The 25079-nt window shown below is 48.0% G+C and overlaps 1 protein-coding gene across 6 annotated transcripts in view; it reads left to right on the forward strand.

The window, feature by feature from the left end:
- The window catches only part of KMT2E (lysine methyltransferase 2E (inactive)), a 445960-nt gene that overhangs the window by 334388 nt on the left and 86493 nt on the right, over positions 1 to 25079 (forward strand). For all 6 annotated transcript variants that reach the window (XM_063927017.1, XM_063927020.1, XM_063927022.1 and 3 more), the window contains one exon: positions 18642 to 18786. In XM_063927017.1, coding sequence (XP_063783087.1) covers positions 18642 to 18786 — 145 coding nt within the window. The remainder of the gene's footprint in view (positions 1 to 18641; positions 18787 to 25079) is intronic.

Genomic DNA, 25079 nt, shown 5'->3' on the forward strand with positions numbered 1-25079 from the left:
TGTTGCTATAGCAGTATGCTTCGTGTCCTTGTCCTGCTGGAAGTTTAACCTCCGTCACAGCCTCAAATCACAGGCAGACTGAAACAGGTTTTGCTCAAGAATATCCCTGTATGTAGCACCATCCATCTTTAACTCTACTCGAAACAGTTTCCCAGTCCCTGCTATTGAAAAACATCCCCACAGCATGATGCTGCCACCACCATGTTTCACTGTGGGTGTGGTGTTCTTGGGGTGATGGAATGTGTTGGGTTTGCGCCAGACACAGCGTTTTCCTTGGTGGCTGAAAAGTAAAATTTCTCTAACGTCCTAGAGGATGCTGGGACTCCGTAAGGACCATGGGGATAGACGGGCTCCGCAGGAGACATGGGCACTTTAAGAAAGACTTTGGATCTGGGTGTGCACTGGCTCCTCCCTCTATGCCCCTCCTCCAGACCTCAGTATGATACTGTGCCCAGTGGAGACTGGGTGCATTTCAGGGAGCTCTCCTGAGTTTCCTGTAAAGAAAGTATTTTAGTTAGGTTTTTTATGTTCAGGGAGCCTGCTGGCAACAGACTCCCTGCATCGAGGGACTGAGGAGAGAGAAACAGACCCACATCTCTGAGTTTCAGGGCTCTGTTTCTTAGGCTACTGGACACCATTAGCTCCAGAGGGATCGGTACACAGGTCTCACCCTCGCCGTCCGTCCCAGAGCCGCGCCGCTGTCCTCCTCGCAGAGCCGGAAGATAGAAGCCGGGTGAGTATGAGAGGAAAAGACTTCAGAGGTGGCAGAAGACAGCTTGATCTTCATAGAGGTAACGCACAGCAATGAAGCTGTGCGCCATTGCTCCCATTCACCTCACACACATCGGTCACTGTAAGGGTGCAGGGCGCAGGGGGGGCGCCCTGGGCAGCAATATAAACCTCTCCTGTGGCAAATGTACATATATACAAGTACAGCTGGGCACTGTACATGTATTTAAAGGGCCCCCGCCATGTTTTTAAGAATTTTGAGCGGGACAGAAGGCCGCCGCCGAGGGAGCGGGGCTTCTCCCTCAGCACTCACCAGCGCCATTTTTCTCCACAGCACCGCTGAGAGGAAGCTCCCCGGACTCTCCCCTGTTTGATACCACGGTGAAAGAGGGTTTTAAAGTAGAGGGGGGGCACATAATTGGCGCATATACATACTTGAAAAGCGCTACTGGGTAAACGTGTTTTTTCCTGGGTCATATAGCGCTGGGGTTTGTGCTGGCATACTCTCTCTCTCTGTCTCTCCAAAGGGCCTGGTGGGGAACCTGTCTTCAGAAAAGAGCTTCCCTGTGTGTGGTGTGTCGGTACGTGTGTGTCGACATGTCTGAGGTTGAAGGCTCACCTAAGGAGGAGGGGGAGTGTATGAATGTAAGGTCTCCGTCGGCAGCGCCGACACCTGACTGGATGGATATGTGGAATGTTTTAAGTGCTAATGTTAATTTCTCTGACGTCCTAGTGGATGCCGGGGACTCCGAAAGGACCATAGGGAATAGCGGCTCCGCAGGAGACTGGGCACAAAAGTAAAAGCTTTAGGACTACCTGGTGTGCACTGGCTCCTCCCCCTATGACCCTCCTCCAAGCCTCAGTTAGATTTTTGTGCCCGAACGAGAAGGGTGCTCACTAGGTGGCTCTCCTGAGCTGCTTAGTAAAAAAGTTTAAGTATAGGTTTTTTATTTTCAGTGAATCCTGCTGGCAACAGGTTCACTGCACCGAGGGACTAAGGGGAGAAGAAGCGAACTCACCTGCGTGCAGAGTGGATTGGGCTTCTTAGGCTACTGGACATTAGCTCCAGAGGGACGATCACAGGCCCAGCCATGGATGGGTCCCAGAGCCGCGCCGCCGGCCCCCTTACAGAGCCAGAAGACTGAAGAGGTCCGGAAAATCGGCGGCAGAAGACGTCCTGTCTTCAATAAGGTAGCGCACAGCACCGCAGCTGTGCGCCATTGCTCTCAGCACACTTCACACTCCGGTCACTGAGGGTGCAGGGCGCTGGGGGGGGGCGCCCTGAGACGCAATAAAAACACCTTATATGGCAAAAAAATACATCACATATAGCTCCTGGGCTATATGGATGCATTTAACCCCTGCCAATTTTTCCTTAAAAAAGCGGGAGAAAGGCCGCCGAGAAGGGGGCGGAGCCTATCTCCTCAGCACACTGGCGCCATTTTTCCTCACAGCTCCGTTGGAGGGAAGCTCCCTGACTCTCCCCTGCAGTCCTGCACTACAGAAACAGGGTAAAACAAGAGAGGGGGGGCACTAATTTGGCAGATAAATCTATACAGCAACTATATAAGGGAAAAACACTTATATAAGGTTATCCCTGTATATATATATATATAGCGCTCTGGTGTGTGCTGGCAAACTCTCCCTCTGTCTCCCCAAAGGGCTAGTGGGGTCCTGTCCTCTATCAGAGCATTCCCTGTGTGTGTGCTGTGTGTCGGTACGTTGTGTCGACATGTATGAGGAGGAAAATGGTATGGAGGCGGAGCAATTGCCTGTAATAGTGATGTCACCCCCTAGGGAGTCGACACCTGACTGGATGGTCTTATGGAAGGAATTACGTGATAGTGTCAGCACTTTACAAAAGACTGTTGACGACATGAGACAGCCGGAAAATCAGTTATTACCTGTACAGGCGTCTCAAACACAGTCAGGGGCTCTAAAGCGCCCGTTACCTCAGATGGTCGACACAGACCCAGACACGGACACTGACTCCAGTGTCGACGGTGAGGAAACAAACGTATTTTCCAGTAGGGCCACACGTTACATGATCACGGCAATGAAGGAGGTTTTGAACATTTCTGATACTACAAGTACCACAAAAAAGGGTATTATGTGGGGTGTGAAAAAACTACCCGTAGTTTTTCCTGAATCAGATGAATTAAATGAGGTGTGTGATGAAGCGTGGGTTTCCCCCGATAAAAAACTGCTAATTTCTAAAAAATTATTGGCATTATACCCTTTCCCGCCAGAGGTTAGGGCGCGTTGGGAAACACCCCCTAGGGTAGATAAGGCGCTCACACGCTTATCAAAACAAGTGGCGTTACCGTCTCCTGATACGGCCGCCCTCAAGGAACCAGCTGATAGGAAGCTGGAAAATATCCTAAAAAGTATATACACACATACTGGTATTATACTGCGACCAGCAATCGCCTCAGCCTGGATGTGCAGTGCTGGGGTGGCTTGGTCGGATTCCCTGACTGAAAATATTGATACCCTGGACAGGGACAGTATATTATTGACTATAGAGCATTTAAAGGATGCATTTCTATATATGCGAGATGCACAGAGGGATATTTGCACTCTGGCATCAAGAGTAAGTGCGCTGTCCATTTCTGCCAGAAGAGGGTTATGGACGCGACAGTGGTCAGGTGATGCGGATTCCAAACGGCATATGGAAGTATTGCCGTATAAAGGGGAGGAGTTATTTGGGGTCGGTCTATCGGACCTGGTGGCCACGGGAACGGCTGGGAAATCCACCTTTTTACCCCAGGTCACCTCTCAGCAGAAAAAGACAGTCTTTTCAGGCTCAGTCCTTTCGTCCCCATAAGGGCAAGCGGGCAAAAGGCCACTCATATCTGCCCCGGGGCAGAGGAAGGGGAAAGACTGCAGCAGGCAGCCTCTTCCCAGGAACAGAAGCCCTCCCCCGCTTCTGCCAAGTCCTCAGCATGACGCTGGGGCCTTACATGCGGACTCAGGCACGGTGGGGGCCCGTCTCAAGAATTTCAGCGCGCAGTGGGCTCACTCGCAAGTGGACCCCTGGATCCTGCAGGTAGTATCTCAGGGGTACAAATTGGAATTCGAGACGTCTCCCCCTCGCCGGTTCCTGAAGTCTGCTTTACCAACGTCTCCCTCCGACAGGGAGGCGGTATTGGAAGCCATTCACAAGCTGTATTCCCAGCAGGTGATAATCAAGGTACCCCTCCTACAACAGGGAAAGGGGTATTATTCCACGCTGTTTGTGGTACCGAAGCCGGACGGCTCGGTGAGACCTATTTTAAATCTGAAATCCTTGAACACTTACATACAAAGGTTCAAATTCAAGATGGAGTCACTCAGAGCAGTGATAGCGAACCTGGAAGAAGGGGACTATATGGTGTCTCTGGACATCAAGGATGCTTACCTCCATGTCCCAATTTGCCCTTCTCACCAAGGGTACCTCAGGTTTGTGGTACAGAACTGTCACTATCCGTTTCAGACGCTGCCGTTTGGATTGTCCACGGCACCCCGGGTCTTTACCAAGGTAATGGCCGAAATGATGATTCTTCTTCGAAGAAAAGGCGTCTTAATTATCCCTTACTTGGACGATCTCCTGATAAGGGCAAGGTCCAGAGAACAGTTAGAGGTCGGAGTAGCACTATCTCAAGTAGTACTACGACAGCACGGGTGGATTCTAAATATTCCAAAATCGCAGCTGATTCCGACGACACGTCTGCTGTTCCTAGGGATGATTCTGGACACAGTCCAGAAAAAGGTGTTTCTCCCGGAGGAGAAAGCCAGGGAGTTATCCGACCTAGTCAGGAACCTCCTAAAACCAGGCCAAGTGTCAGTGCATCAATGCACAAGGGTCCTGGGAAAAATGGTGGCTTCTTACGAAGCGATTCCATTCGGCAGATTCCACGCAAGAACTTTTCAGTGGGATCTGCTGGTGTTAATCCAGTCGGACAACATCACGGCAGTCGCCCACGTAGACAGACAGGGCGGCACAAGAAGCAGGAGGGCAATGACTGAAGTTGCAAGGATTCTTCGCTGGGCGGAAAATCATGTGATAGCACTGTCAGCAGTGTTCATTCCGGGAGTGGACAACTGGGAAGCAGACTTCCTCAGCAGACACGACCTCCACCCGGGGGAGTGGGGACTTCACCCAGAAGTCTTCCACATGATTGTGAACCGTTGGGAAAAACCAAAGGTGGACATGATGGCGTCCCGCCTCAACAAAAAATTGGACAGATATTGCGCCAGGTCAAGGGACCCTCAGCAATAGCTGTGGACGCTCTGGTAACACCGTGGGTGTACCAGTCAGTGTATGTGTTCCCTCCTCTGCCTCTCATACCCAAGGTACTGAGAATCATAAGAAGGAGAGGAGTAAGGACTATACTCGTGGCTCCGGATTGGCCAAGAAGGACTTGGTACCCGGAACTTCAAGAGATGCTCACGGAAGACCCGTGGCCTCTACCTCTAAGAAAGGACCTGCTCCAGCAGGGACCCTGTCTGTTCCAAGACTTACCGCGGCTGCGTTTGACGGCATGGCGGTTGAACGCCGGATCCTGAAGGAAAAAGGCATTCCGGATGAAGTCATCCCTACCCTGATCAAAACCAGGAAGGATGTAACTGTGCAACATTATCACCGTATTTGGCGTAAATATGTTGTGTGGTGTGAGGCCAGGAAGGCCCCTACAGAGGAATTTCAACTGGGTCGTTTCCTGCATTTCCTGCATTTCCTGCATTTCCTGCAAACAGGACTGTCTATGGGCCTAAAATTAGGGTCCATTAAGGTTCAAATTTCGGCCCTGTCGATATTCTTCCAAAAAGAACTAGCTTCAGTTCCTGAAGTTCAGACGTTTGTCAAGGGGGTACTGCATATACAGCCTCCTTTTGTGCCTCCAGTGGCACCTTGGGATCTCAATGTAGTTTTGGGGTTCCTAAAATCACATTGGTTTGAACCACTCACCACTGTGGACTTAAAATATCTCACATGGAAAGTGGTAATGCTGTTAGCCCTGGCTTCAGCCAGGCGTGTCTCAGAATTGGCGGCTTTATCCTATAAAAGCCCTTACCTAATTTTTCATACGGACAGGGCAGAATTGAGGACTCGTCCTCAATTTCTCCCTAAGGTGGTTTCAGCGTTTCACTTAAACCAGCCTATTGTGGTACCTGCGGCTACTAGGGACTTGGAGGATTCCAAGTTGCTGGACGTAGTCAGGGCCCTGAAAATATATGTTTCCAGGACGGCTGGAGTCAGAAAATCTGACTCGCTGTTTATCCTGTATGCACCCAACAAGCTGGGTGCTCCTGCTTCTAAGCAGACTATTGCTCGTTGGATTTGTAGTACAATTCAGCTTGCACATTCTGTGGCAGGCCTGCCACAGCCAAAATCTGTAAAAGCCCATTCCACACGGAAAGTGGGCTCATCTTGGGCGGCTGCCCGAGGGGTCTCGGCTTTACAACTTTGCCGAGCAGCTACTTGGTCAGGGGCAAACACGTTTGCTAAATTCTACAAATTTGATACCCTGGCTGAGGAGGACCTGGAGTTCTCTCATTCGGTGCTGCAGAGTCATCCGCACTCTCCCGCCCGTTTGGGAGCTTTGGTATAATCCCCATGGTCCTTTCGGAGTCCCCAGCATCCACTAGGACGTCAGAGAAAATAAGAATTTACTTACCGATAATTCTATTTCTCATAGTCCGTAGTGGATGCTGGGCGCCCATCCCAAGTGCGGATTGTCTGCAATACTTGTACATAGTTATTGTTACAAAAATCGGGTTATTATTGTTGTGAACCATCTTTTCAGAGGCTCCTCTGTTATCATGCTGTTAACTGGGTTCAGATCACAAGTTGTACGGTGTGATTGGTGTGGCTGGTATGAGTCTTACCCGGGATTCAAAATCCTTCCTTATTGTGTACGCTCGTCCGGGCACAGTATCCTAACTGAGGCTTGGAGGAGGGTCATAGGGGGAGGAGCCAGTGCACACCAGGTAGTCCTAAAGCTTTTACTTTTGTGCCCAGTCTCCTGCGGAGTTGCTATTCCCTATGGTCCTTTCGGAGTCCCCAGCATCCACTACGGACTATGAGAAATAGAATTATCGGTAAGTAAATTCTTATTTTATTGCACAAAAGATTAGACGAAGCTGAAGCTAGGGTACAGTCAGGGAGTCGACCCATGTCTGTCCCAATGTCGCCGGGACTTTCGGGGTCTCAGAAGCACCCACTATCCCAAATAATAGACACAGATACCGACACGGATTCAGACTCCAGTGTCGACTACAATGATGCAAAATTACAGCCAAAAGTGGCTAAATGTATTCGATATATGATTATTGCAATAAAAGATGTTTTGCATATCACAGAGGAACCCCCTGTCCCTGACACGAGGGTACACATGTATAAGGGAAAGAAACCTGAGGTCACCTTTCCCTCCTCACATGAGCTGAACAAATTATGCAAAAAAGCGTGGGAAACTCCAGACAAAAAAACTGCAGATTCACAAAAGGATTCTTATAGCGTATCCTTTCCAGCCAAACGACAGAATACGGTGGGAATCCTCCCCTAGGGTAGACAAGTCTTTGACACGCTTATCAAAAAAGATAGCGCTCCCATCCCAAGATACGGCTACCCTCAAGGATCCTGCTGACCGCAAGCAGGAGGTTACCTTGAAGTCCATTTATACACATTCTGGTACGTTACTCAGACCGGCAATTGCGTCGGCCTGGGTTTGTAGTGCTGTAGCAGCATGGACAGATTTCTTCTCAGCGGATATTGAGACCCTTGATAAGGATACCATTTTAATGACCCTACGGCATATAAAAGATGCTGTCTTATATATGAGGGATGCTCAAAGAGACATTAGTTTACTGGGTTCCAGAATAAACGCTTTGTCTATTTCTGCTAGGCGAGTCTTATGGACCCAACAGTGGTCAGGTGATGCCGACTCAAAGAGGCATATGGAGTTTTTGCCTTACAAGGAATTGTTTGGAGAGGGCCTCTCGGACCTCGTCTCCACAGCTACGGCAGGTAAATCAAATTTTTTGCCTTATATTCCCTCACAATCTAAGAAAGCGCCTCATTATCAAATGCAGTCCTTTCGTTCAAATAAAAGCAAAAGAGTACGTGGATTGTCCTTTTCTTGCCAGAGGTAAGGGCAGAGGGGAAAAGCTGCACAACACAGCTAGTTCCCAGGAACAGAGGTCCTCCCCGGCCTCTGCAAAATCCACTGCATGACGCTGGGGCTCCGCTGAGGGAGTCCGCTCCAGTGGGGGCACGTCTTCGACTTTTCAGCCACATCTGGGTTCACTCACAGGTGGATCCCTGGGCAATAGAAATTGTTTCCCAGGGATACAAGCTGGAATTCGAAGAGGTGCCTCCTAGCCGGTTTTTCAAATCGGCGCTACCGACTTCTCCCCTGGAAAGGGAGATAGTGTTACATGCGATTCACAAATTGTGTCTTCAACAAGTAGTGGTCGAGGTTCCCCTGCTTCAAAGAGGGAAGGGGTACTACTCAACTCTGTTTGTGGTCCCGAATCCGGACGGTTCGGTCAGACCCATTTTGAATTTAAAATCCCTGAACCTTTACTTAAAACGGTTCAAATTCAAAATGGAATCGCTCAGAGCGGTCATCGCCAGCCTGGAAGGGGGGTATTTTATGGTATATCTGGACATAAAGGATGCATACCTGCATGTTCCCATATATCATACTCATCAGGCGTACCTGAGATTTGCGGTACAGGATTGTCATTACCAATTTCAGACGTTGCCGTTTGGGCTTTCCACGGCCCGAGAATTTTCACCAAGGTAATGGCGGAAATGATGGTGCTCCTGCGCAAGCAGGGTGTTACAATTATCCCGTACTTGGACGATCTCCTCATAAAAGCGAGATCACGGGAGAAGTTGCTGAACAGCGTATCACTTTCACTGAAGGTGTTACAGCAACACGGCTGGATTCTCAATATTCCAAAGTCGCAGCTGAATCCTACGACTCGTCTGCCCTTCTTGGGCATGATTCTGGACACAGACCAGAAAAGGGTTTTTCTTTCCGATAGAAAAAGCGCAGGAACTCATGACTCTAGTCAAGAACCTGTTGAAGCTAAAACAAGTGTCAGTACATCATTGCATTCAAGTCCTGGGAAAAATGGTGGCGACGTACGAAGCAATTCCCTTCGGCAGGTTCCATGCAAGGACTTTCCAATGGGACCTATTGGACAAATGGTCCGGGTCACATCTGCAAATGCATCAGCGGATCACCCTGTCCCCCAGGGCCAGGGTATCTCTCCTGTGGTGGCTGCAGAGTGCTCACCTTCTAGAGGGCCGCAGGTTCGGCATTCAGGATTGGATCCTTGTGACCACGGACGCGAGCCTCCGAGGTTGGGGAAGAAATGTCCAAGGCCTTTGGTCAAGTCAAGAGACTTGTCTTCACATCAACATCCTGGAACTAAGGGCCATATACAACGCCCTACGTCAAGCGGAGACCTTACTTCGCAACCGACCAGTTCTTATCCAGTCAGACAACGTCACCGCAGTAGCTCATGTAAACTGCCAGGGCGGCACAAGGAGCAGAGTGGCGATGGCGGAAGCCACCAGAATTCTTCGCTGGGCGGAGAATCATGTAAGCGTACTGTCAGCAGTGTTCATTCCGGGAGTGGACAACTGGGAAGCAGACTTCCTCAGCAGACACGACCTGCATCCAGGAGAGTGGGGACTTCATCAGGAAGTCTTCGCACAGATTGCAAGTCGGTGGGGACTGCCCCAAATAGACATGATGGCGTCCCGTCTCAACAAAAAGCTACAAAGGTATTGCGCCAGGTCAAGAGATCCTCAGGCGGTTGCTGTGGACGCCCTAGTGACACCGTGGGTGTTCCAGTCGGTCTATGTATTTCCTCCTCTTCCTCTCATACCCAAGGTGTTGCGAATAATAAGAAAAAGAGGAGTGAGAACAATACTCATTGTTCCGGATTGGCCACGAAGGACCTGGTATCCGGATCTGCAGGAAATGCTCACAGAAGATCCGTGGCCTCTTCCTCTAAGACAGGACCTGTTGCAACAGGGTCCCTGTCTGTTCCAAGACTTACCGTGGCTGCGTTTGACGACATGAAGGTTGAAAGCCGGATCCTAGCGGAAAAGGGTATTCCGGATGAGGTCATTCCTACGCTAATAAAGGCTAGGAAGGACGTGACATCTAAACATTATCACCGAATATGGCGAAAATATGTTTCTTGGTGTGAGGCCAGGAATGCTCCTACGGAAGAATTCCATCTAGGCCGTTTTCTTCACTTCCTACAAACTGGAGTGAATTTGGGCCTAAAATTAGGCCCCATTAAAGTTCAGATTTCGGCCTTATCCATTTTCTTTCAAAAGAAATTGGCCTCTCTACCTGAAGTACAGACTTTTGTGAAGGGAGTACTGCATATTCAGCCTCCTTTTGTACCTCCGGTGGCGCCTTGGGACCTTAACGTGGTGTTAAGTTTCCTTAAGTCACATTGGTTTGAACCACTTAGAACAGTGGAGTTGAAATCTCTCACTTGGAAGGTGGTCATGTTGTTAGCCTTGGCTTCGGCTAGGCGAGTTTCGGAATTAGCGGCTTTATCACATAAAAGCCCCTATCTGGTTTTCCATATGGATAGAGCAGAATTGCGGACCCGTCCTCAATTCCTACCTAAGGTGGTCTCATCCTTTCATATGAACCAACCTATTGTCGTGCCTGTGGCTTCACGTGACTTGGAGGATTCCGAGTCCCTTGATGTGGTCAGGGCTTTGAAAATTTACGTGGCCAGAACGGCTAGGATCAGAAAAACAGAAGCACTGTTTGTTCTGTATGCAGCCAACAAGGTCGGCGGCCCTGCTTCAAAGCAGACTATTGCTCGCTGGATCTGTAACACGATTCAGCAGGTGCATTCTACGGCAGGATTGCCGTTACCAAAATCGGTTAAGGCCCATTCCACTAGGAAGGTGGGCTTGTCTTGGGCGGCTGCCCGAGGGGTCTTGGCACTACAGCTGTGCCGAGCTGCTACTTGGTCGGGGTCAAACACCTTTGCAAAGTTCTATAAGTTTGATACTCTGGCTGAGGAGGACCTCCTGTTTGCTCAATCGGTGCTGCAGAGTCATCCGCACTCTCCCGCCCGTTTGGGAGCTTTGGTATAATCCCCATGGTCCTTACGGAGTCCCAGCATCCTCTAGGACGTTAGAGAAAATAAGATTTTAAACCTACCGGTAAATCTTTTTCTCGTAGTCCGTAGAGGATGCTGGGCGCCCGTCCCAAGTGCGGACTTCTTCTGCAAGACTTGTATATAGTTTTGCTTACATAAGGGTTATGTTATAGTTTTCATCGGTCTTGGACTGATGCTATGTTGTTTTCATACTGTTAACTGGTTAGTATATCACAAGTTATACGGTGTGATTGGTGTGGCTGGTATGAATCTTGCCCTTGGATTAACAAAAATCCTTTCCTCGTACTGTCCGTCTCCTCTGGGCACAGTTTCTCTAACTGAGGTCTGGAGGAGGGTCATAGAGGGAGGAGCCAGTGCACACCCAGATCTAAAGTCTTTCTTAGAGTGCCCATGTCTCCTGCGGAGCCCGTCTATCCCCATGGTCCTTACGGAGTCCCAGCATCCTCTACGGACTACGAGAAAAAGATTTACCGGTAGGTTTAAAATCTTATTTTTATTCTCATCTGACCAGAGCACCTTCCTCCATACATTTGTAATGGCTTTTTTTCTGGCCACTCTTCCATAAAGCCCAGCTCTATGTGCAGCTCTATGTACAGCTTATTGTGGTCACATGCGCAGAAACACCAGTGTCTCCTGTGGAACTCTGCAGCTCCTTTGGTCTCTGTGCTGCCCCTCTGATTAATGCCCTCCTTGCCCGTTCTGTGAATTTTGGTGGCCAGACCTCTCTTGGCAGGTTGTGGTACCATGTTCTTTCCATTTGAAGATGATGGATTTGATGGTGCTTCGGGGGATCATCAAAGATTTGGATATTTTTTTTATAACACAACCCTGACTAGTACTTCTCAACAACTTTGTCCCTGACTTGTTTGGAGAGCTCCCTGGTCTTCATGGTGTGATGCCTCTTGCTTAGTGGTGTTGCAGCCTCTGAGGCCTTTCAGAATTTTTTATTAACAGTTTCTCATATAGCGCAGCATATTCCATTGCGCTTTACAATTAGAACAACAGTATTAGAACAAAACTGGGTAAAAACAGACAGACATAGAGGTAAGAAGGCTGCTCGTAAGCTTACAATCGACACTTAGATTGCACACACGTGGACTTCATTTCACTAATTATGTGACTTCTGAAGGTAATTGGTTGCACCAGAACTTTTGAGGGGCTTCATATCAAAGGGGGTGAATACATATGCACATGCCAATTTTCTAATTTTTGTGTTAAAATATTTTTTATATACATTTTTTTCTCCTTTCACTTCACGAAATTAGACTCTCTTGTGCAGATCCATCACATAAAATTAAAAATAAATTACAGGTTGTAATGTAACAAAATAGGTAAAAAGCCAAGGGGGTGAATACTTTAGCAAGGCACTGTATTTTATGAATGGCAGCCGCAAGCACTAGTTTTGCCTATTACATTGACAATAAATAGTTTGTATTGGTAGTACACCACCATCCTGAGGCACCCCTGCAAGTGTCCTGCGGCACCCCAGGGTGCCACGGCACACAGTTTGAGAACCACTGGTATAGACTGATACAAAATGTTATGGAACTTATAGGGCAGCCTGTTTTAGAAGAACAATTTGCTTCCACTAACTAGTTTGCGCATATTGAAATAAAGATGGTACTTCTATGAGAAGTATGAAATGCTATTTTAGCCAAAATTGTCTTTTCTCATACGTCCTAGAGGATGCTGGGGACACCATTAGAACCATGGGGGGTATAGACGGGATCCGCAGGAGACATGGGCACTTTAAGACTTTGAAAGGGGTGTGAACTGGCTCCTCCCTCTATGCCCCTCCTCCAGGCTCCAGTTTTAGAATTGTGCCCAGTGAGACTGGACGCACTAAAGGGAGCTCTACTGAGTTTCTCTGTAAAGACTTTTTGTTAGATTTTTTATTTTCAGGGAGGCTGCTGGCAACAGTCTCCCTGCTTCGTGGGACTTAGGGAGGAGAAGTATGACCCACTTCCAGTGAGTTCAAGGGCTCTGCTTCTAGCTACAGGACACCATTAGCTCCTGAGGGTTTGATCGCTGGGTACGCTCAGATGCTCGCTCCCACAGCCTGCCGTCACCCCCTTTCAGAGCCAGAAGACAGGTGAGTAACCGAAGAAAAGACTTCTCTTCAGTGACTGCATTTACGGAGGTACCGCGCAGCGGGCAGACGCTGCGCGCCAAGCTCCCACTCACACACTACTGCAGGGCGCGGGGGGTGGGCGCCCTGAGCAGCTGAAAACAATCTTCATAAGCACACTGGCAAGAGGGGACATTAGTGCCGCGGCACTGTCCCAAAAACCCCGCCAGTATAAATATTGAAAACAGCGGGACGGAAGCGCGCCATTACAGTGTCGACTATAGCGATTCCAGGTTAGACCCAAAATTGGCAAAGAGCATTCAGTACATGATTGTGGCGGTTAAAGATGTTACATATCACTGAGGACCCAGCTTTCCCTGATAAAAGGGTCTGTATGTATAAAGAAAGGAAACCTGAGATAACGTTTCCTCCCTCTCATGAACTGAACACGCTATTTGAAAAAGTTTGGGAAGGTCCTGACAGAAAGTTTCAGATTTCCAAAAGAATTATGGCAGCTTATCCGTTTCCCTCGACGGATAGGGAAAAGTGGGAGTCACCCCCCACTGTGGACAAGTCCTTGTCTCGTTTGTCTAAGAAGGTGGCTCTCCTGTCACCTGACACGGCGGCCCTTAAGGTTCCTGCGGATCGTAAACAAGAAACTACGTTGAAGTCCATTTATGTGACCACGGGTACACTACTCCGACCTGTCATTGTGCCTGCGTGGGTAAGTGGTGCTATCGAAAAGTGGGCAGATAACTTGTCATCTGATATAGATACCCTAGATAGGGATAGCATCCTCTTGACGCTGGGTTATATCAAGGACGCTGCAGCATACCTTAAGGAAGCTGCGAGAGATAGAGATATTGGTCTTTTGGGATCAAAGGCCAATGCCATGGCTGTCTCAGCTAGGCGTGCGCTGTGGATTCACCAATGGAATGCTGAGGCTGACTCCAAGAAAAGTATGGAATCTCTACCATATAAAGGTAAGGCCTTATTTGGAGACGGCCTTGATGATTTGGTGTCTACGGCTACTGCGGGTAAGTCATCCTTTTTATCTTATGTTCCGCCACAACAAAAGAAAACGCACCATTATCAGATGTAGTCCTTTCGGCCCAATAAATTCAGAAAGGGCCGGGGTTCTTCCTTCCTGGCTACTAGAGGAAGGGGAAGAGGTAAACGATTTCCAGCCTTGTCAGGCTCCCAGGAGCAGAAGTCCTCCCAGGATTCTACCAATTCCACCGCATGACGTTGGGGCTCCTATGCTGGAGTCCGCACCGGTGGAGGCCCGTCTAAAACTATTCAGTCAGTTTTGGGTTCGTTCGAACCTAGACCCTTGGATTTTACGAATAGTATCCCAAGGGTACAAGCTGGAGTTTCAAGACGTCCCCCCTCGCCGTTTTTTCAAATCGGCCTTACCAGCTTCTCTTCCCGACAGGGAGGTAGTTTGCGACGCAATACAAAAATTGTGTCAAAATCAGGTTATCATCAAGGTTCCCCAGTCACAACAGGGAGAAAGTTTTTATTCGAGCCTGTTTGTGGTCCCAAAGCCGGACGGCTGGGTCAGACGAATCCTAAACCTGAAATCCCTGAATTTCTACCTAAAGAGAAATTCAAGATGGAGTCTCTCCGAGCAGTGATCTCCAGTCTGGAGGAAGGGGATTTTATGGTGTCGGTGGACATAAAAGATGCCTACTACATGTTCCCATTTATCCTCCGCATCAGGCTTACCTGAGATTTGCAATTCAGTATTGTCATTACAAATTTCAAACATTGCCGTTTGGTCTATCCACGGCTCCGAGGATTTTCACCAAAGTAATGGCTCCTTCGCAAACAAGGAGTCACAATTATCCCATACTTGGACGATCTCCTGATAAAGGCGAGATCCAGGGACCAGTTGGTCCAAAACGTTTCACTCTCCATGACAGTTCTTCAACAACATGGTTGGCTCCTAAACTTGCCAAAATAACAGTTGATTCCGACGATGCGGTTGTCGTTTTTGGGAATGATATTGGACACAGAACTACAGAGAGTCTTTCTTCCTGTGGAAAAAGCTCTGGAACTTCAGAGTCTGATCAAACAAATTCTGAAACCAGCAAGAGTGTCAATCCATCAATGCATTCGGTTGCTGGGAAAGATGGTTGCGGCCTACGAGGCCATTCAGTTTGGCAGGTTCCATGCCAGAGTGTTCCAGTGGGACCTGTTGGACAAGTGGTCCGGGTCCCATCTACACATGCACCAGAGGATTATCCTGTCTTCCAAGACCAGGGTATCACTCCTATGGTGGCTGCACAGCTCTCACCTCCTAGAGGGGCGCAGGTTCGGGATACAGGACTGGATCCTAGTGACCACCGATGCAAGCCTCCGAGACTGGGGGGCAGTCACAATGGGAGAAAACTTCCAAGGAAGATGGTCAAGTCAGGAAACTTGTCTCCACATAAATGTTCTGGAGCTAAGGGCCATTTACAACGGCTTACTACAAGCGGGACATCTTCTTCGAGATCTGCCTGTACTGATCCAGTTGGACAGTGTAACAGCGGTAGCGTACATAAACCGGCAGGGCGGAACGAAAAGCAGAGCGGCGATGGCAGAAACCACAACGATTTTTCGCTGGGCTGAAAAGTATACAAGCGCTCTGTCAGCAATCTTCATTCCAGGAGTGGACAACTGGGAAGCAGACACGATATCCATCCAGGAGAGTGGGGCCTCCACCAAGAAGTCTTCGCAGAGGTGACAGGTCGTTGGGGAATTCCTCAAGTAGACATGATGGCTTCTCGTCTCAACAAGAAGCTTCAGAGATATTGTTCCAAGTCAAGGGACCCTCAAGCGATTGCAGTGGATGCTCTCGTGACACCATGGGTGTTTCATTCGGTGTATGTATTCCCTCCACTTCCTCTCATTCCAAAAGTTCTAAAGATCATAAAAAGAACAAAGATCTGAGCGATCCTCATTGTTCCAGACTGGCCAAGGAGGGCTTGGTATCCAGAGCTTCAGAAATTACTCATAGGAGATCCCCGGCCTCTTCCTCTGCGAGAGGACCTGTTACAACAGGGGCCGTGCGTGTATCAGGATTTACCGCGGCTACGTTTGACGGCATGGCAGTTGAACGCAAAATCCTAGCCCGTAAAGGTATTCCCAGTGAAGTCATTCCCACACTTATTTAGGCTAGAAAAGAGGTAACGTCTATACATTACCACATGTATTTGGAGAAAATGTGTCTTGGTGTGAATCCAAGAAGGCTGCTATGGAAGAGTTTCACCTAGGACGGTTTCTCCATTTTCTACAAGTAGGTGTGGATGCGGGCCTAAAATTGGGCTCAATTAAGGTTCAGATTTCAGCCTTATCGATTTTCTTTCAGAAACAATTAGCCTTACTTCCAGAAGTTCAGACTTTCGTGAAGGGCGTAATGCCCATCCAGCCTCCATTTGTGCCTCCAGTGGCACCATGGGATATTAATGTGGTGTTGCAGTTCCTTCAGTCACATTGGTTTGAACCGTTACGGAAGGTGGAGTTGAAATTCCTCACTTGGAAAGTAGTCATCCTGTTGGCCTTGGCATCTGCAAGGTGGTTTTCTGAGTTGGCGGCCTTGTCTCACGAGCCTTTATTTGATCTTCCGTGAAGATAGAGCTGAACTGAGTACACGTCAGCAATTTATACCGAAGGTGGTTTCCTCTTTCCACATTAACCAACCTATCGTGGTACCTGAGGCTACCGACGCCTTTGTTGAGTCAAAATCTCTGGATGTGGTCAGAGCTTTGCAGATTTATGTCGCCAGAACGGCTCAGATTAGGAAAACAGAAGCTCTGTTTGTCCTGTATGCTCCCAACAAGGTTGGGTGTCCTGCGTCTGAGCAGACCATTGCGCGCTGGATCTGTAACACGATTCAGCAGGCCCATTCCACGGCTGGATTGCCATTACCGGAATCGGTGAAGGCCCATTCCACTAGGAAGGTGGGCTCATTCTGGGCGGCTGCCCGGGGGGTCTCGGCATTGCAACTTTGCCAAGCAGCTACTTGGTCGGGGTCAAACACTTTTGCAAAGTTCTACAAATTTGACACCTTGGCCGATGAAGACCTTAAGTTCGGTCAATCGGTGCTGCTGAGTCGTCCGCACTCTCCCGCCAGTTCTAGAGCTTTGGTATAACCCCATGGTTCTAATGGTGTCCCCAGCATCCTCTAGGACGTATGAGAAAATAGGATTTTAATACCTACCGGTAAATCCTTTTCTCTAAGTCCGTAGAGGATGCTGGGTGCCCGTCCCGGTGCGTACTGTATCTGCAGTTAATAGTTATGGTTACAAACATGTTGTATTACGTTTATTGTCAGCCTGTTGCTGCAATTGTTCATGCCGTTGGCCTGTGTTCTGTTGAATGCCATGTTCTGCGGCATGGTTGAGGTGTGAGCTGGGATGAATCTCGCCTTAGTTTAACAATAAATCCTTTACTCTAAATGTCCGTCTCCCTGGGCACAGTTCCTATAACTGGAGTTTGGAGGAGGGGCATAGAGGGAGGAGCCAGTTCACACCCCTTTCAAAGTCTTAAAGTGCCCATGTCTCCTGCGGATCCCGTCTATACCCCCACATGGTTCTAATGGTGTCCCCAGCATCCTCTACGGACTAAGAGAAAAGGATTTACCGGTGAGTATTAAAATCCTATTATCAGACCCATATTTGCCCTATATGGGATTGTGCTGGAGAGGAGCCACAAAGATGACCGGTTGCCAATGAGTTGTGTTAAATGAGAGTAATTAGATCTACTTTATAGTTTAACAGTTTTCGTTAACTAAATATGTATTTTACTTTTAAAAGTTTCTGTATATTTAGACATTCTGTAGATTTGAGGATGTTTAAGTATATTAGAGCTTAATCATTTTACAAATGGCAAAATGCCAGCTGGTGGTCAGTTCAGTACTCCCAGCATCCACAAAAAAGTTGGGTCAGTGTGTTTTCATTTTCTTTATGAAATCATTAGATCTACAGAATGAGAGACGCTCTTATAGGCTGTATGATCTGTGAAGGAGAAAAGCCAGGCTAGCGATCGCATGTGAGATTGATTTTGTTTCAATTGCAGTGTTCATTTGACTCGCCTAAACCCCTCGAGTCTCTGTAGCACAGCCTATTGCAGTGCAGTCACCTGTCAGAATCCTGTTGAACAGAAAAAACAGCTCCTTAGAAGCCCAAAGAGCAGAGAATATTGTTGAAGCAGTGATTTTATAAAGCTTCAAATGTAAATTAAAGAGAAAATGAAAGTAGCTTAGGGACCCCTGGTTTGTATATGACAACATTAAATGCCTAACACGCTTGAACTATAGCACTTTAAATGCCTAACACACTTGAACTATAGCACTTTAAATGCTGCCTGCTAGTCATGTAAATTTTCAGCACTAGTATATCAGGAACCTGACACTTGATTGTTCAGGAAAATAGTGTTAAAGCATTTTGTACTAAGGGACTGGAAATAAGATTATTCCAGTAACCTATGTACAGTTTGTAAATTCTTATTAAGACAGTCATATATATGTATGAAGGGAAATAATTAAAATTCCTTAATGTGCCCAGATAATTTAACTTAATCTACAACCATTTATATGTAGTAAACTAATCTGTTTTTATTTAGTTTTTTTCAAGTAATTAATCCTGTCTGTTTTTAATCATGGTTCTTTTTTTATTTATTTTTATTTTTTTATTTTTATACTTAGCGATGGCTAAAACAAGCTTTGGAAGAGGAGCATTCTGCACCAGTGAATCCTTTTGATTCTCCTGCACAAGATCGATCTCAAAGCCCCATTACATTTGCAGAAAATAAGTGCCATTTAGTCATGAACGGCAGCTGTCCATTGGCAGGTGAGATAAGACTATCCTGTATATGTGGAATGTGAATGTCTTATTATATAATCTACTGCACTGAAGGAACATTTTTTATTCATTTATCTTCAACTTTATGCTAAATACATTGAGGGATATTTAGTTGTCTGCAAAGTCAGTTGGGTGTCTGTTTTTTCCTATCAGGAAAAACCAGACACAAACCGACTTTTCAAACATTTGAATTCTCCCCCCCCCCCCCCCCTCCCTGTTTGTGTACTCAAACAGTTAATAGAACTTTGCAGAGGTAACTTGTCTAATTTTTATATAGAAAATGTCTTATTCAACGTACGATTTTATACTATATAATAGACCTAAATGGTAATTTCTGTAAAAGTACTGCATGATGTTTAGTTGGGATCCCGGTGCTCGGAATCCCAGCAGTCAGAATGCCAGTGCTGGAATCCCAAAACCTGACAGAATACCGACTCCAGCATCCCGGCAAGCGGGATCCCAAACGCAAGTATCCCAGGGAGGTTAGGGTAAGGCTGCAGAGAGCAGTTGTTAGGATTAGGCTGCAGGAACCAAGGGTTATGTGTAGGCTGCGGGAGAAGGGAGATTATTAGGCGTAGCTGCCTCCTGGACCCCTGTAGGTATTTATAATTGTCGGGATCGGTGTTTTGACCACCGACATCCTCACTGCCGGGATCCCATACCCAACAGTTTAGTTAGATATAATTTTAGTAGATTATCCAGCACTACCTGGTTAAAAAAAAAATCCTTTTTCTCCAGACGATATATGCATTTTTTTAGCAGATCATTCAGCACGAACTTAAAACATAGGCAGCGGATACCACTGAGCTGTAAATTTGTCAATATATATATATATATATATAGATATTTCTCTGACGTCCTAGTGGATGCTGGGCACTCCGTAAGGACCATGGGGAATAGCGGCTCCGCAGGAGACAGGGCACATCTAAAGAAAGCTTTAGGATCACCTGGTGTGCACTGGCCCCTCCCCCTATGACCCTCCTCCAAGCCTCAGTTAGATTTTCTGTGCCCGACGAGAAGGGTGCACACTAGGGGCTCTCCTGAGCTCTTTGTGAAAGTTTTAGTTTAGGTTTATTATTTTCAGTGAGACCTGCTGGCAACAGGCTCACTGCATCGAGGGACTAAGGGGAGAAGAAGCGAACTCACCTGCGTGCAGAGTGGATTGGGCTTCTTAGGCTACTGGACATTAGCTCCAGAGGGACGATCACAGGTTCAGCCTGGATGGGTCACCGGAGCCGCGCCGCCGGCCCCCTTACAGAGCCAGAAGAGCGAAGAGGTCCGGAAAAATCGGCGGCAGAAGACTTTCCTGTCTTCAGATAAAGGTAGGCGCACAGCACCGCAGCTGTGCGCCATTGCTCTCAGCACACTTCACACTCCGGTCACTGAGGGAGCAGGGCGCTGGGGGGGCAGCGCCCTGAGACGCAATAAATCGTTAGAAAACCTTTTATGGCTAAAATAAATGCATCACATATAACTCCTGGGCTATATGGATGCATTTAACCCCTGCCAAAACATACAAGAAAACGGATGATAAGGACGCCGAGAAAGGGGCGGAGCCTATCTCCTCAGCACACTGGCGCCATTTTCCCTCACAGCTCAGTTGGAGGGAAGCTCCCTGGCTCTCCCCTGCAGTCACTACACTACAGAAAGGGGTTAAAAAAGAGAGGGGGGCACAAATTAGGCGCAGTATAAACAATACAGCAGCTATAAAGGGAAAAACACTTATATAAGGTTATCCCTGTATATATATAGCGCTCTGGTGTGTGCTGGCAAACTCTCCCTCTGTCTCCCCAAAGGGCTAGTGGGGTCCTGTCCTCTATCAGAGCATTCCCTGTGTGTGTGCTGTGTGTCGGTACGTTTGTGTCGACATGTATGAGGAGAAAAATGATGAGGAGACGGAGTAGAGTGTCTGTAATAGTGTTGTCACCCCCTGGGGGGTCGACACCTGAGTGGATGTACTGTGGAAATTGCGTGACAGTGTCAGCTTTGTATAAAAGACAGTGGTTGACATGAGACAGCCGGCTACTCAGCTTGTGCATGTCCAGACGTCTCATATAGGGGCTCTAAAGCGCCCGTTACCTCAGATACAGACGCCGACACGCATACTGACTCCTGTGTCGACGGTGAAGAGACAACCGTGATTTCCAAATAGGGCCACACATTGCATGATTGAGGCAATGAAAAAAGTTTACACTTTTCTGATAATATGAATACCACCAAAAAAAAAAGGGGTATTATGTTGGTGAGGAAAAACTTCCTGTAGTTTTCCGGAATCTGAGAAATAAAATGCGTGGGTTTCCCCCCGATAACATTTGATCATTTCTAAAAAGTTATTGGCAGTATACCTTTTCCCGCCAGAGGTGAGGGTGCGTTGGGAAACACCCCCTAGGCGGGATAAGGCGCTCACACGCTTGTAAGAACAAGGGCTCTACCCTCTCTTGAGATGGCCGCCCTTAAGGATCCTGCTGATAGAAAGCAGGAGGGTATCCTAAAATGTATTTACACACATACTGGTGTTATACTGCGACCAGCAATCGCCTCAGCCTGGATGTGCAGTGCTGGGTTGGCGTGGTCGGATTCCCTGACTGGAAATATGATATCCTAGATAAGGACAGTATATTATTGCCTATAGAGCAATTAAAAGATGCAATTCTATATATGCATGATGCACAGCGGAATATTTGCCGACTGGCATCAAGTATAAGTGCGTTGTCCAATTATACCAGTAAAGTGGTCAGGTGATGCGGATTCCAAACGGCATTTGGAAGTATTGCCTTAAAAGAGGGGATGTACCCCAGGTCGCCTCTCAAAATAAGACGCCGTATTTTCAGGCGCAGGCCTGGTTGGCAAGCGGACAAAAGGGTTCCTCTTTTCTGCTCGTGACAGAGGGAGAGGAAAATGGCTGCAGAGATCAGCCAGTTCCAAGGAACAGAAACTCTTTTCCGCCTCTGCCAAGCCCTCAGTATGACGCTAGGGCTTTACAAGTTCAGGCACGGTGGGGTCCCGTTCTCAATGAATTTCAGTGCGCAGTGGGCTCACTCGCAAGTAGACCCCTGGATCCTTCTGGTAATATTTCAGGGGTACAAATTGGAATTCGAGACGTATCCCCCTCGCCGTTTCCAAAGGTCTGTTTTACCGACGTCTCCCGCTGACAGGGAGGCAGTTTTGGAAACCATTCACAAGCTGTATTCCCAGCAGGTGATAATCAAGGTACCCCTCCTGCAACAGGGAACGGGGTATTATTCCACACTATTGTGGTACCGAAGCCAGACGGCTCGGTGAGACCGATTTTAAAATCTAAAATCTTTGAACACTTGCATACAGAGGTTCAAATTCAAAATTGAGTCACTCAGAGCAGTGATTGCAAACCTGGAAGAAGGGGACTACATGATGTCTCGGGACATCAAGGATGCTTACCTTCATGTCAAAATTTACCCTTCTCACCAAGGGTATTTCAGGTTATGGTACAGAACTGTCACTATCAGTTCGGACGCTGCCGTAGGGATGGTCCACGGCACCCCGGGTCTTTACTGAAGTAATGACCGTAATGATGATATTCCTTCGAAGGAAGGGAATTTTAGTTATCCGTTACTTGGACGATTCCCTGATAAGGGTAAGATCCAGGGAACAGTTGGAGATCGGTGTAGCACTATATCAGGTAGTGTTGCGGCAGCACGATTGGATTCTCAATATTCCAAAATCGCAGCTGGTTCCGACGACTTGTCTTCTGTTCCTAGGGATGATCCTGGACACAGTCCAGAAAGAAGGTGTTTCTCCCGGAGGAGAAAGCCAGGGAGTTATCTGAGCTAGTCAGGAACCTCCTAAAACCGAACCAAGTCTCAGTGCATCAATGCACAAGGGTTCTGGGTAAAAATGGTGGCTTCCTACGAAGCAATCCCATTCGGCAGATTCCACGCAAGACTTTCCAGTGGAACCTACTGGACAAATGGTCCGGGTCGCATCTTCAGATGCTTCAGCGGATAACCCTGTCACCGGGGACAAGGGTATCCCTCCTGTGGTGGTTGCAGAGTGCTCATCTTCTAGAGGGCCGCAGATTCGGCATTCGGGACTGGGTCCTGGTGGCCACGGATGCCAGCCTGCGAGGCTGGGGAGCAGTCACACAGGGAAGGCATTTCCAGGGCTTATGGTCAAGCCTGGAGACATCTCTTCATATAAACATTCTGGAACTAAGGGCCATTTACAATGCCCTAAGTCAAGCGAAACCCCTGCTTCAGGGTCAGGCGGTATTGATCCAATCGGACAACATCACGTCAGTCGCCCACGTAAACAGACAGGGCGGCACGGGAAGCAGGGGGGCAATGGCAGAAGCTGCAAGGATTCTTCGCTGGGCGGAGAATCATGTGATAGCACTGTCAGCAGTGTTCATTCCGGGAGTGGACAACTGGGAAGCAGAGTTCCTCAGCAGACACGACCTTCACCCGGGAGAGTGGGGACTTCACCCAGAAGTCTTCCACCTGATTGTAAACCGTTGGGAAAAACCAAAGGTGGACATAATGGCGTCCCGTCTAAACAAAAAACTAGACAGATATTGCGCCAGGTCAGGGGACCCTCAGGCAATAGCGGTGGACGCTCTGGTAACACCGTGGGTGTACCAGTCAGTGTATGTGTTCCCTCCTCTGCCTCTCATACCAAAAGTACTGAGAATCATAAGAAGGAGAGGAGTAAGAACTATACTCGTGGTTCCGGATTGGCCAAGAAGGACTTGGTATCCGGAACTTCAAGAGATGCTCACGGACGAACCGTGGCCTCTACCTCTAAGAAAGGACCTGCTCCAGCAGGGGCCTTGTCTGTTCCAAGACTTACCGCGGCTGCGTTTGACGGCTTGGCGGTTGAACGCCGGATCCTGAAGGAAAAAGGCATTCCAGATGAAGTCATCCCTACCCTGGTCAAGGCCAGGAAGGACGTAACCGCAAAACATTATCACCGCATTGGCGAAAATATGTTGCGTGGTGGGAGGCCAAGAAGGCCCTACAGAGGAATTTCAACTGGGTCGTTTCCTCCATTTCCTGCAAACAGGACTGTCTATGGGCCTAAAATTAGGGTCCATTAAGGTTCAAATTTCGGCCCTGTCGATTTTCTTCCAAAAGGAACTGGCTTCAGTGCCTGAAGTTCAGACATTTGTAAAAGGGGTACTGCATATACAGCCTCCTTTTGTGCCTCCAGTGGCACCTTGGGATCTCAATGTTGTGTTGAGTTTCCTAAAGTCACATTGGTTTGAACCACTCACCACTGTGGACTTAAAATATCTCACATGGAAGGTGACGATGCTGTTAGCCCTGGCTTCAGCCAGGCGTGTGTCAGAACTGGCGGCTTTATCATATAAAAGCCCTTATTTAATATTTCATTCTGACAGGGCAGAATTGAGGACTTGTCCTCAATTTCTACCTAAGGTGGTTTCTGCATTTCACATGAAGCAACCTATTGTGGTACCTGCGGCTACTAAGGACTTGGAGGATTCCAAGTTGCTTGACGTGGTCAGGGCCCTGAAAATATATGTTTCCAGGACGGCTGGAGTCAGAAAATCTGACTCGCTGTTTATCCTGTATGCACCCAACAAACTGGGTGCTCCTGCTTCTAAGCAGACGATTGCTCGTTGGATTTGTAGTACAATTCAGCTTGCACATTCTGTGGCAGGCCTGCCACAGCCAAAAATCTTAAAATGCCCACTCCACAAGGAAGGTGGGCTCATCTTGGGCAGCTGCCCGAGGGGTCTCGGCTTTACAACTTTGCCGAGCAGTTACTTGGTCAGGAGCAAATACGTTTGTAAACTTCTACAAATTTGTTACCCTGGCTGAGGAGGACCTGGAGTTCTCTCATTCGGTGCTGCAGAGTCATCCGCACTCTCCCGCCCGTTTGGGAGCTTTGGTATAATCCCCATGGTCCTTACGGAGTTCCCAGCATCCACTAGGACGTCAGAGAAAATAAGAATTTACTTACCGATAATTCTATTTCTCGTAGTCCGTAGTGGATGCTGGGCGCCCATCCCAAGTGCGGATTGTCTGCAATACTGGTACATAATTATTGTTACCAAAAAATTTGGGTTATTGTTGTAGTGAGCCATCTTTTATAGAGGCTTCTCTATTATCATGCTGTTAACTGGGTTCAGATCACAAGTTGTACAGTGTGATTGGTGTGGCTGGTATGAGTCTTACCCGGGATTCAAAATCCTTCCTTATTGTGTACGCTCGTCCGGGCACAGTATCCTAACTGAGGCTTGGAGGAGGGTCATAGGGGGAGGGGCCAGTGCACACCAGGTGATC

Source organism: Pseudophryne corroboree, chromosome 6, assembly GCF_028390025.1.
Source record: "Pseudophryne corroboree isolate aPseCor3 chromosome 6, aPseCor3.hap2, whole genome shotgun sequence".
In the NCBI taxonomy this organism is placed as follows: domain Eukaryota; kingdom Metazoa; phylum Chordata; class Amphibia; order Anura; family Myobatrachidae; genus Pseudophryne; species Pseudophryne corroboree.